A 12,230-nucleotide genomic window follows, 5' to 3' on the forward strand; every position below is an offset into this window, starting at 1 on the left:
ATATAGAATAAAACCAGGAAGAAGTTGAGCTGCGCAAATGAATGTCTCCTCTCCCTCTAACGGTTTAAATAGTCATGCCTAGGCCTTGCTGCAGACCAAAGCCTGTTTGTTAGGAGCAGGAAGAGACTTTGAAAATAAAAGGAAAAAACCCCCAAAAAACAAACAAAAAACCCCACCAAGGTTAAAAAAAAATCATGGGGGAAAGGGGAATCACATACTTTGTAATTCTTCTCCTTTAAATATTTATCTAAACACACATATATGCAACTCTAATGTGAAAAGACAAGCAAATCTTTTAACCAAAAGATACATATACCATTGACAGAGACACCTATCTATACAAACCTAGCCCACGGGAGGCTACATCTGTGGCAATGAGAATGGGAGCCTTTCCAGAACGGAACTCTGAAAAACAAGGATAATACCATGAAAACAAGTTATAAGATTAAGGCTACACCATGATATATCTTAAAAAATGACCAAATAAACATTCCCAGCTATCTGGCCTTCTTACCCTATCATATTAAAACTTCAAGTAATGGTGTAAGAACACGCCAAGCTCTTTTAAATTTGAAGATAATAGTAATTCTTTTGAAAATATTTATTATACTCACCTTTAGCAGAGGAGCAACAGATGAAAAAATTTACCTCTAATAATGAAGCACCATTAAAATGGTGTGGCGATGTGTAACAAAATTACCATGAGCTGGAAATTTTCTTCCCTTAAATTATGACAGCAAAGTTGTCTCCCAAATAAAACAAAAACAAAAGTGGGGGTGGGGGAGGGGGTATGGAAAGGGAGGAAGTTTAAAAGATGTGGAATGAAACCATTAACTTTGCTCTGTGAAATAACAGAATAGGGTTTCCCTCGTGGAGCAGTGGTTGAGAGTCCGCCTGCCGATGCAGGGGACGTGGGTTCGTGCCCTGGTCCGAGAGGATCCCACATGCCGCGGAGCGGCTGAACCCCGTGAGCCATGGCCGCTGGGCTTGCGTGTCCGGAGCCTGTGCTCCGCAACAGGAGAGGCCACAGCGGTGAGAGGCCCGTGTACAGGGGAAGAAAAAAAAAAAAAAAAAAAAAAACAGAATATATATACTGGTCTCTGCCCTCAGTTCCTGGCACAGAGCTCCTAAAACCCTTGTAAAACAAGGATGCTAGGAGAATCTTTTATTCTAATACTTAAGTCTTTGACCCTGGTCCCTGAACAAGAGTTCCTAAACAAGAACAAGAACAAGACAGGAATCTTTTTTTCTAGTGAAAAGACACTTGATGGGCTCCAGAATAGCTCCTGGATGGAGGCTGTTCACCAGAAAGACCAAGCCATGATCAGAGAAGCTTGGAACTTTGAGCCCCCCTCCCAGAGCAGAGAGGAGAGGAGAGGAGTGGAGAGGGAGACTGAGTTAATGTGATGAAGCATCCATTAAAATCCCACAAGTATGGGATGTGGGGAGCTTCCGGGCTGGTGTACTTATCTATAAAGACAAGAACTCATTAGATAAAGAAAGGGTGGTCTAAGTGGTGAAAAAGTGGTGTAAAGAGCCAGCACTAATGACCCTGAAGTATGGTGGAGATGACAAAAATGCCCCCAATATTCAATTAACTAGACCAGAGCTGGGCAAACCCTGGTCTTTGGGTCAAATCTGGCACAATGCCTATTTTTGCAAATAAAGTTTTGTTGGAACACAGCCAGGCTGTCTCTTTACATAACGTCTATGGCCATTTTTGTGCTACAACAGCAGAGTTGAACAGTTGTGACACAAAACACTATACAGTCTGCAAAGCCGGAAGTATTTACTACCTGGCTCTGTACAGAAAGTTTGCCAATCCCTGAAACAGAGTATAAGGACAATGCTTAGTTTTGAACTCACCATTAAGTACCCAATCTCTTTCTGGTTGACTCTTGTCTCCATGGATACACATAGCTGGCCAACTGTCAGAAGAAAAGAGCAAAGTACACGTTAGGCATTGTTGAAATATTACACAACATTCACAACACCAATTTAGAAATTCCTACTGAACTACAAAATCTGAGGCAAATTAATTACCTCAGTGCTACACTTACCCATCTCTGCGCATCCTTCGAGTGAGGTCATCACAGCGTCTTTTCGTCTCTACAAATATTATTGTCTTATTTTCCTTTTCAGCCATTATTTCCTCCATGAGTTGGATCAACCTGAAAACAAGACCAAACAATTCAGTCATCCAGAGAAGACCCCCCTACACATCACGCAGAAGCTATGTTTGCATTATCAATCCTCCAAAGCTTTAGTATTTTCTTTTCAAATTACTTTCTCTACAGCTGGTAATTATCAGAACTGGGATTCAAATCCTTGCCTTTAACCACAAGCTCTGATGAATAACATGAAGAATGGATTGTTGGAAAGCTAGCAATGCTTTTAATGTTTTCAAGCCTAAAAAATACTGGCTTCTAACACTTTAGTTTTGGAGGATTATTAGGAAAGGTTTATCAGCGTCATCAAAAGAGTAAAATCTTTCATACTTGTGGTCTTTTTCACTCTCCATGCAGACATCCACGATCTGGAGGATGTTGTGGTTGGCACTCAACTCCAGATTGCCTACGTTGATCTGGGTGTAATCACGAAGGAAATCCTCTGCAAGCTGTCTTACTTCTTTTGGCCAGGTTGCACTCCACATTAACGTCTGCCTATCAGGCTATCCGGCAAGGAAAGGAAAGGCTTTCTTTTAGATTAAGCAACTACTACAGGCAAAGGGTATAAGACAACGAATTATCGGCTTTACACACCCTGATTTGGTCAACAATTTTACGAATTTGGGGTTCAAAGCCCATATCAAGCATTCTGTCAGCCTCATCCAGTACAAGGTAAGTACATCGGCGAAGATTTGTCTTTCCTGACTCCAGGAAATCTATCAGGCGTCCAGGAGTAGCTATACAGATCTCGACACCTGTAAAATAAAACCAAAGATCTATCCAACTAAGAATTCTTTATACACTGTTCAAACCTCAGCAAACTAAGAAACACCAACTCTGGTGGTTGTACTCACTGCTGCAGAGCACTAACTAACTTTTAACACAGTGCCTGGAAAAGCATGATGTAACAAAAATTTATGTATCATCATCCAAACCTCGACAAAGTTTAAGTCTCTAGTCACACTGAACTTCCCTAAAACAGCATTTTAACCATATTTGAGAATTGCTAAGCTGCTGAAATAATGACACCCCCCCCCCGCCAGAATCCACTATTTTCTTCTTCAATTTCATTTACAGAAACTGGTAAAATGAGAGAAACTAATAATTCTTAAACATGAATTTTTTACATTACCTCTCTCCAAGTCTCGAATCTGGGGGCCTTTCGGGGCACCTCCATAAATGCAAGTGCTCTTCAATCTAGAACATTTGCCATAGTCATCAGCCACCTGCTGTACCTGCTGGGCAAGCTCTCTGGTAGGAGCCAGAACGAGACACTAAAACAAACAAACAAACAAACAAACAAATCACTTGAGACACCTATCCGAAGTTTAAGGAGGAAAAAAAAAGTACCAAAAGGTTATTTAATTCTCTATTGTCTAATTCGGTGCTTTCAAAGTATGTGATGGGGTGGGGCGCTGGGAAGGCAGGGGGTATAAGACAGTGCACCGGAGTGTGGCAAAAATTATGAGAACTAATACTTGGCATGTGGTATGATGGCTGACTTCTGACACATGATTCATTACCGTTATGTGTACTATGTAAATAGATTTACAGACTGTATTATGTTGTTTTAACTAAACAACTCACAAAATGAGTAAGTAGCTATAAAATATTCCTGCAAAACCATGGATAAAATATTAGAAACAAATTGGGAGACTGGGATTGACATATATACACTTATATGTATAAAATACGTAACTAATGAGAACCTGCTGTATAGCACAGGGAACTCCACTGTACAGTAGAAACGAACACAGCATTGTAAATCAACTGTATTCCAATTAAAGAAAAATATTAGAAACAGATGAACAGGAAATGAGCAAAGCTGACACTTTTCTGACATCTAGTTTAAGCTCTCAGCCAGGCACTTTAGGCAAAAACAAAGATGACTTATACACAACGTGACAAGAAGTTGGCCAAAAAATACAAAATTAAGACACTTTGAAACAGGTATCATATATACTGTTAACAATGACTCTCACTCGGTGTACTGATCCATTAGACATTAACTAATGACAATAAAGCAAACTCTATTAGCCATATGGAATACATTACATATTATGTTAATGAAAAGTAATGCATTATTTCTTGTTGTGAATACATTGAGACATACTATAATAATGTATTCATAAACATACAGGGAGTGCAAGCTCTATTAAAAAAAGAATGTACATTCAAAATGTTTGAAGACCACTACCGAAATCTCACAGTAAATAGCATAAATGAAAACGATCAAACAAGAAAATCATGCTGCTCTATAAACATTTACAGACGCATCACTTAACCATAAAGAATACACATCCTAAACCCGAGTCCGCCACAGGGCAAGGATCTCATTTCATACTTTTTTATCCCTCACAGCATCAATGAGCAATTAAGAATTGCACTTGAATTTAATGCAGAGTAAATGCCTCTATATGAAGGTAATGGGCATAATGGTTAAAAGTAAGAATAGTTCAAATTCAAGCTCAGCCATTTAATTCCTATATAACCCTGGGCAAGTCATTTAATTGCATTGTGTCTAAAATTTATCAGTAAGATAGACATAATCTCTCTTCCAGATATGGAAGGTAGGGTTGAAAATGAAATCTGAGAACATATGTAAAGCACAGTGCCTGAAACACAATAATCATTAAGTTGGAGTTATTCTTAGAAGTGTGAACAAACTGAAACACACTTACAATTGGGCCATCTCCTCTTTCCAAGTAAGGCTGGTGGTTAATATGAACAATAGCAGGCAGCAAATACTGGGGTGGGGGGAAAGAAGGACAGTGTTATACCAAAACTAAGCCATTATATTAACTGTTCTGAATTATCACAGTAATTGATAACGCCTAAGTAACTAGGAAAGGGAAAACAGAACTCACAACTGTTACACATATGTGCAATGTATATTTGAACATAAAATGCTTCCACATATTTCAGATAGCTAAAAAAGCTGAAATATTATCCCTATCTGAATTAGAATTTCAAGAATTGAGAACATATGGAGTATTTACTATAGCAAAATAAGTTACCACAATATTAAAAATCTTCCCTTGCTGGTACATACCGCCAATGTCTTCCCAGAGCCAGTCTGAGCAATGCCCACCATATCCCGGCCACTAAGAGCCAAGGGAAATCCCTGGCACTGAATTGGAGTTGGTTCTGTGAAGTGCTGATCCATCAACACATCCATTACGTATTCTGTACGAAAATCAATATTACTACTTTAAGTAAAACTAAGGACCACAGCCAAAAGAAATTAAAAAAACTGTTAAGCTCATTGAAGGCAAGATTTACCCAGCTTTACATCTCTCCAAGTATTGTTTTTTTCTTCAGTACTGAATCTCTGACCTGCTAATTACTACTTCTCAAGGCTACTGCCACAGCCATCTACCCTTATCCTCGAAAACTTGAAAACCACTGCTCTGAACTATTTAACATGGTAATGACGACCATGGTACATGGTAGTCACTTATTGTTTATCTAATTCAAATTTTAACCAGCTAGAAAGCAATTTCATTTTGCTGTTTTCTAAAAGGTAGAGGCAAAACCCCAGGGAAAGATGGGGAAAAACCCCCCAAAATCCAAAAAAGTTCTAAGCAAAGAACACATGAGCATTAAAAATAAAACAAAACACACAAACAAAAACACATAAAACAAACACACAAACAAAAACACACACACAAACAAAAACCCCCAAAAACCTTTGTGAAAGGTTCCCACTTGTCTTTTCAACAAAATCCTGAGCCTGGGTCAAAACCTTTAAAAACCTATGACCACACTGACCGTTCAAGCTAAATTAACAATTAAGATACTGGACTGAAAAAACACTTACGTGGGAAGTTAGCATGATGGAAGGCAAACACAGGTTTAGGACAAACATCGCCTCCTCTCACTGTAATCTCTTTCTTTCGGCGTAGTTCATCAACCTCATACTATGTAAGACAACAAAGTAAGACAAATCAGTAAACAAGTTATTCTAAACATGCAAAACTTTATGTTCCAATACAGCAGAACAATTATACCAAATCCACAATTACAATGGAAAGTATGTATAACACTTCTTATAGTGCTTTCGTATGTGTTCAGCTTCATCCAACTCTGAGTCAATGAAGCAGGTTAGCAACCATTCCATTTTCCACATCAGAAAAGTTATTCAGAAAGATTAGTAAATTGCCCAAGGCCAGAAGTAGGAAGAGGGAGAAAATGTGGAACTTAGGACCAAGTTCTCTTTCCTTACACTTTCTTCAGAACAAGTCACCATGTCATGTGTAGAGTCCAAAATAATCATGAGGTTAAAAATACAAACAGGAGTAAAAGCCAATGTTTTAAATTTTTAATTTACTTCACAGATGAAAAAACATGACACCTCATATACAGCTAAAACCACATAACAAACTGGGTGGAAAATATAACCAACAAATGAGAACTAAGTAATACATTAGGTATTACTGGTTTCTCTTGTATCAGCAATCCTAACAAGAACCAAGGACAGTACCACCACACTAGACTAAAACATATAACAGCAACAGCTGTATATGAGTATATGCTGGCTAACGTACCTACTCGGTTCAAAAAAGTAAATAAACCCCCCCAAACTTACCGGAGTCAGCCTTGCCACTTCTGGATGTTCAACATAAAAATTCTTCTCAAACTTGGGGAGCTCACTCAAATCCCACTTCTTTTTACGTAAACGCTCCCCAGGATTACCAAACTTCTTCGGGGGAAGGCCACCACCACCTCTTGCTCCAAATCTAGAAACACCAACATTTTTAGCTTTTTAGTGTTTTTATAGCAAAACACCTTAGGTGCCATAAAAACATGTAAAAAGATGGGACTCTTAAGATACTACCAGTCCCCTCCAAAAAAATATTTACGTGTACAGTGCTTAAAACAGCATCTGGCATAGTAAACACTCAGTATAAGCTGGCCTAATTGTATTCATTCAACTAATAGTTACTGGGTACCAACTATGTACCAGGTACTGTTTTTTAAGTGGTGCTAGAGATACTAAAGTGAATAGAAGTCTCTACTCTTATGTAATATTCTGAAATGTAGGTGAGGACATAGAAGTTTAAATTAGGGCAAAATTGTAGACAGGAAGAAAAACAGTTCAAGCAGCTCTGTACTTGGAATGGCTTCTTGAACCCCTTACTCCTTGATACTGTGATGAGCACTCCTTTTGCCTGCTAATCTGCTAAGGAAAACTACTAGGACCCCTACAAGACTGGTAGGCTAGTCTTCACCTTTAGTTTATGCTAATGAATGGCCAGGGCAAAAATCTATGATCTTTCCTTCCACTTTATTTCCACCTTTATCTTCTTTCTCCTTTCTGTTCACAGGCAAACAGAACTATTAACTATAAATTTGCTAATAGAACCATTAATAAGGCTTATTTAAGGTCTTTAAATCTCTATTTAAAAATCAATCTTTTTGCTTTATCTGTCTTTCACAACAGACAAGTTCAACTGGAATACAAATATGGCCATTAGCCGAACTTGATACGTTCTACTTTTCCTAGAAGAATCCCAACACTAAGATGGTCTTCATTTCTGTATTTCAACCTACTAAAGTGCAGGGCGTTGTCTGATGGACAAATAATATACAGTATGTTTTCATCCCATTTCCTTACTCCTGAAAATACACTGAATTTAATTCTTTTCCACTCTAACTCATTCATATCTTGCAAGTGGTTCCACGTAATAATGAAGAGGCAGTACATGTACTAACTATCCTAAAGGGCCTCAATTTCCCGGAATTCAAAATGGTCTTAAAATTCTTTGCCTTAAAGACCCAGCTATACATTTCTCTAAATACACACAAAGATTGATGGCTGGAAATTTTACTGGGACTATTAAATATTTACATTCAAAAGGCAGAACTTGGCTGATTCCAGTTATACTACTGTTGATCAATACCTATGACACCTTCAATATGCCCTCAGGCTTAAGACTGTACAGACCTAAAACTACATGGATTGACCCCTCCCCCCTCACTTGCAAGTGAAGCAACTAACACAATTTTAAATAAGGTACTCTACAAATAAAAAAGCCAAGTCATTAGATTGTCAGTCTTGCAAAGAATAAAAATGACCCAAGACCAATTTTCAGAGATTGGCTGCCTTATATAAATTTATGTGATTCCTAGAAGATGCCATTTCAATGCTGCTGCTGTTGCATTCCAGTGCTACCCAGACATTAAAATAACGACCTAGAACAGAACTTGAGCCTTTTCTCTTGTAGAATTTGAGTATATTTGCGCCACCATTTAAAGATGCACCTATCCTAACCCCCTGCATACCATGCTGCTCATTTAATGTTTTTACTGAGTATTAAGTTTAATTTAGCTTTGCAGTAAATATCAGTTTTGAAGATTTGTACATTAACATGCAAAATCAAGTTAGTTTAAGTGTACAATGCATATTTGTACTATCCGTGTACGTACACTACCTCATTGCCCTTTCAAAACAATAATCCATTTCAGCTCTGTTCAGTTCAAACAGCAGCAATTCAAATAACACAGAAAATTTCATAGTAAAGGTAGAATTAGGGCATAGACTTTATTAGAGTGCCATTTTGTTTGAAATGAATTATTTCTAAAGTCTTTTTTAAAATGTCATCTGATACTTAAGAGTCAATATGGGTGGGGTAAACTAAGAATGGATCAGTAATTCACTTTTTCCTCTTTTCAAATAATGAACTTTTATTATTAAAGCATATATACAGTAAGATATTAAACCAAACACCCACAGTAAAAAAAAAAAACACCACCATTATCAGTACCTTGGTAGCCTCCATGTGCCTATTTCAAGTTTACAATCCCCATCATAACTAGTATCTCGAATTTTAACCATTGCGTTATTTTTTTGTCTTGTCATATTTGTTAGTGTCCTTGTATGTTATTCTTCTAGCATAACTTGTTTTACTTAACATTATATTTCTGTCTCATCCATGTTGATACAAGTTTTTCTTTTTCACTGCTGTACTGCAGTCTATTGTACGAATTTATCCAGACACTTGAGCTGTTCCTAATACTGTCATGAACAACACTGTTATAAACATGGATACCGGGGTATGTGTACAGGGTTTCTCTAGGCCTAAGAGTCTAGGGTATAAAGCTTAAGAGAGGAATTCTGGGTCATCTTCATTTAACTAGGTAACATTAAGTTAAGTTCTTTTTCCTAAGTGGTTGTACTGAAATTCACTTCTAGATTTAGCTATACTGTGAAACACTAAGCAAACATTCCACTTACAGCCCTCCGAATTTAATGCTAAAATCAAATATTTTCCTTCGTAACAAGGTATAAGTCAAAGAAACCCTTTTTAGTTAGTAAATTAAGAGATAATTGAGGAGCTTGTGACTAGAAGGTCTGGTACTTCTGTATCTGAACCACAAGACAAAAATGTTTGAGAAAATAGAATGCCGACTACAGAGAGACAATTACACACAGTATCTCAATTCTGGAGAACAATGCAAAGGCAATTACTATCCCCATCTTCAGATGAGAAAATCGGCTCACAAAGGTTCAGGATCTTGCCCAAGGTCACATACACTCATATATATAAGAAGTGGCGTCACATAAACTTTTTATCCATAGATAAAACTTTTATTACAAAAAAGTAAACAGCATAAATCAACACGGATCTCTAAAGAAACTTTTTCCTTTAACGGTGTGTGGGGGGGGAAACACATTAAGACTTGAATCTCAGTATCTGGGAGGACTCCAGGTTTAATCCTGTTAACTTCCAACCCAATAACCGTGGCATTAACAGCATCAAAAATTTTCAAGCTAGGCCGAGAAATTAATGCTCCAGTCCAATAAGAGAAGGAAAAAAAAAAAAAAAGACTGAAACATTTAAAAAAAACCCAAAACCTGTAATAACGACCAAACCAAAAACTCCCTCCCCCCAAACGACCATTTGAGGGCAAGAAATCCCATCACTTTGCATTCCAATGTGCTTCCATCGAATTATTTTAAAATACGACTAAAGGTAATTTTTAAATATTTTAAAGACTACCAGTCAGCCTCTTAGTCTCTAGTTTCAAGCCAGGTTTCCAGTTCCATGAACAGGGAAGCCATTTCGCGTAAAAGATTTTCCCAGGCTGAACTCGGAGACCTCATCCTCTTCTCTCAGCAAGAACATCCGAGTTTCACGGATGAACACTAGGCCTGGAAACATCAAATGACTTGCTCAAATCGGCCGGGCTCGAAAGCCAGGAAACGAAGGAGGCCCGGGCTGAGTTGGCGGCGGCCAGGCCTCCCCTCCTGCTCCCCGCGGGGCTGAGGCCTGGCCGCGCCACGACGACCGTCCGCAAGCAGGGGCTGGGGCGTAGCCAACCCGCCGCCGCTCCCCTGCCGGGTCACCAGTGACCCGGGGGCCCAGGCCCACCCAGAGGCCCGCGCTCTAAACCGGTATTACGTCCCGGGTCGCCTCGCCTCCCACAGTCGGGAGCGTCGCTCCCACTCTCGCAGTCAGCTCTAAAGTCTTCCGCTCGACCGCAGGCTGCGGTCTCCTCAGGAAGCAACCTCCTCCCCGCCCCGCGTGCACACAAGGCCTTTCCTCTCCTCCTCCCCCCTTACCCTCCACGGTCACGATCCCGGTCCCGATCCCCAAAGCCGCCTCCGCGCATGGTCCCAAATGGATAGAGATCTGGGAGCGGGGCACGGATGGCCGGGCTCGGGAGGGCCTGCGGCTCCGGTCTAGTGACGACCGATGGCGGCGGCGCCTCCGCTGTTGGGGCGGCGGCAGGCGCGGCGCTTTCTCGCTCCGACGCGCTGTCTCCCGTCGCAGACGCCACCGTCGCCGCCTCTCTCGTCGGAGACGGGAGCAAAACACAGAGAATCGGGGTTACAGAAGCAGTGGGTAGGTTTGGCTACGCTCAAACCCGGCAGTGCCGCGGTTTAGGCGTCTCCTTCCTTCCCAGCGACTGCACAAAATGGCGGCCGGCGCTGAGACCGCTCCAGCTTAACGCTACGTACGCCGGAGACGATACGTAAACAGCGTCTCGGAATAGCCCGCGGGCTTCGCGGAGTACTACGGGTATTCTTGGAAGCATTTTACGTCAGTTGCGGAGGCGGGCGCACTTTGTGGTCGGTAGCAGAAAAACAAAGTACGGATCAGGCGTAGAGTTCTCGCACCACCTGAACCAGAACTAGGGGTAGGGAGGGGAGGGGGAGAGCGACGTAACATTCTTTGCGTCGTTAGCCGGCCCACTATTGCGAAGATGCGCAGTGTGCGTAACGCATTCTGTTTAGAGAATAGAGGATTTTGCCGGGTTCCGACACGGGACGGAACCCGGGCCTGCTTGTGTAAGTTGCTTTGCAGAGACAATAACTGTCCTCCATATTGAAGGCGTCAAGTTTCAGGGTCTCCAGGTGCCAAACGCCCACGAGCATCTTCAGGGACCCTGGCTGGCTCTCCAAGATGGTCCTGCCAGCCATCTGGCCCCGCCGCCCTGGGCCTTGTGAGTCTGGCCGCGCGCCCCGGCGCCATTTCCTATCAGTTGCCTCTCGCTGCGCTGTCGCCGGCGGCCATGATGGATGTCCCTTGTCGGTTCTTAGGGGAGTTGGTCAGGCGCCGACGTCCCAGCTGAGTTAGATCACTATCTGCTATGCTTGGTTCACACTGGAGTGCATTTTCTGAACAGAATATTTACACTGTCCCCGGCTGAGCACAGTTAGCTAACAAAGAACCGAAATGTGGGTGGAGAACCTCTTAAGGTAGACACTGAGGCCCCTTGGCCGCCATTAAATGGCGCTTCCTCAGGAGGCCCGTAGCAGGCCCCTAGTGCCCTCCCGAGACGAAAAGGCTTAAAAGCGGTGGTCTTGAGACCCTGAAAAGGTGAAGGCATAAGTACGTTTTTAACCAGGCTAGGCTGCCTTCCTCTCTCAATTCCTTCTAAGATGACTTCCTTCTCCCTACTTGCTTCCTTCTCTCTCTAGCTGCACTTTAAAGTCTCATAACCTTGGCCAGACAGCGTCACAGAATTGTCAGCTGCTAGGGCCCTTGCAGAGCAGCTCGCTTAAAGTCTTTCTTATTTCTACAGATGGGTGAAGGGGGAGGAGATTTGAGGTCC

General features: G+C 41.2%; 1 protein-coding gene across 2 annotated transcripts in view; it reads right to left on the minus strand.

The window, feature by feature from the left end:
- The window catches only part of DDX17 (DEAD-box helicase 17), a 19,184-nt gene extending 8,018 nt beyond the window's left edge, over positions 1-11,166 (minus strand). Inside the window, exons 1-11 of one of the 2 annotated variants that reach the window (XM_059081856.2) lie at positions 10,735-11,166; positions 6,757-6,907; positions 5,989-6,088; positions 5,221-5,354; positions 4,850-4,915; positions 3,301-3,442; positions 2,763-2,923; positions 2,499-2,671; positions 2,061-2,171; positions 1,867-1,928; positions 346-405 (exon numbers count right to left, since the gene is read on the minus strand). In XM_059081856.2, the coding sequence (XP_058937839.1) occupies positions 346-405; positions 1,867-1,928; positions 2,061-2,171; positions 2,499-2,671; positions 2,763-2,923; positions 3,301-3,442; positions 4,850-4,915; positions 5,221-5,354; positions 5,989-6,088; positions 6,757-6,907; positions 10,735-10,784 (1,210 nt within the window). In that variant the 5' untranslated portion in view covers positions 10,785-11,166. The remainder of the gene's footprint in view (positions 1-345; positions 406-1,866; positions 1,929-2,060; positions 2,172-2,498; positions 2,672-2,762; positions 2,924-3,300; positions 3,443-4,849; positions 4,916-5,220; positions 5,355-5,988; positions 6,089-6,756; positions 6,908-10,734) is intronic. The other variant, XM_059081855.2, reaches the window with a different exon arrangement.
- Positions 11,167-12,230: the final 1,064 nt, after the last annotated feature.

The sequence above is a fragment of the Kogia breviceps genome, chromosome 12 (genome assembly GCF_026419965.1).
Source record: "Kogia breviceps isolate mKogBre1 chromosome 12, mKogBre1 haplotype 1, whole genome shotgun sequence".
Taxonomy (NCBI): domain Eukaryota; kingdom Metazoa; phylum Chordata; class Mammalia; order Artiodactyla; family Physeteridae; genus Kogia; species Kogia breviceps.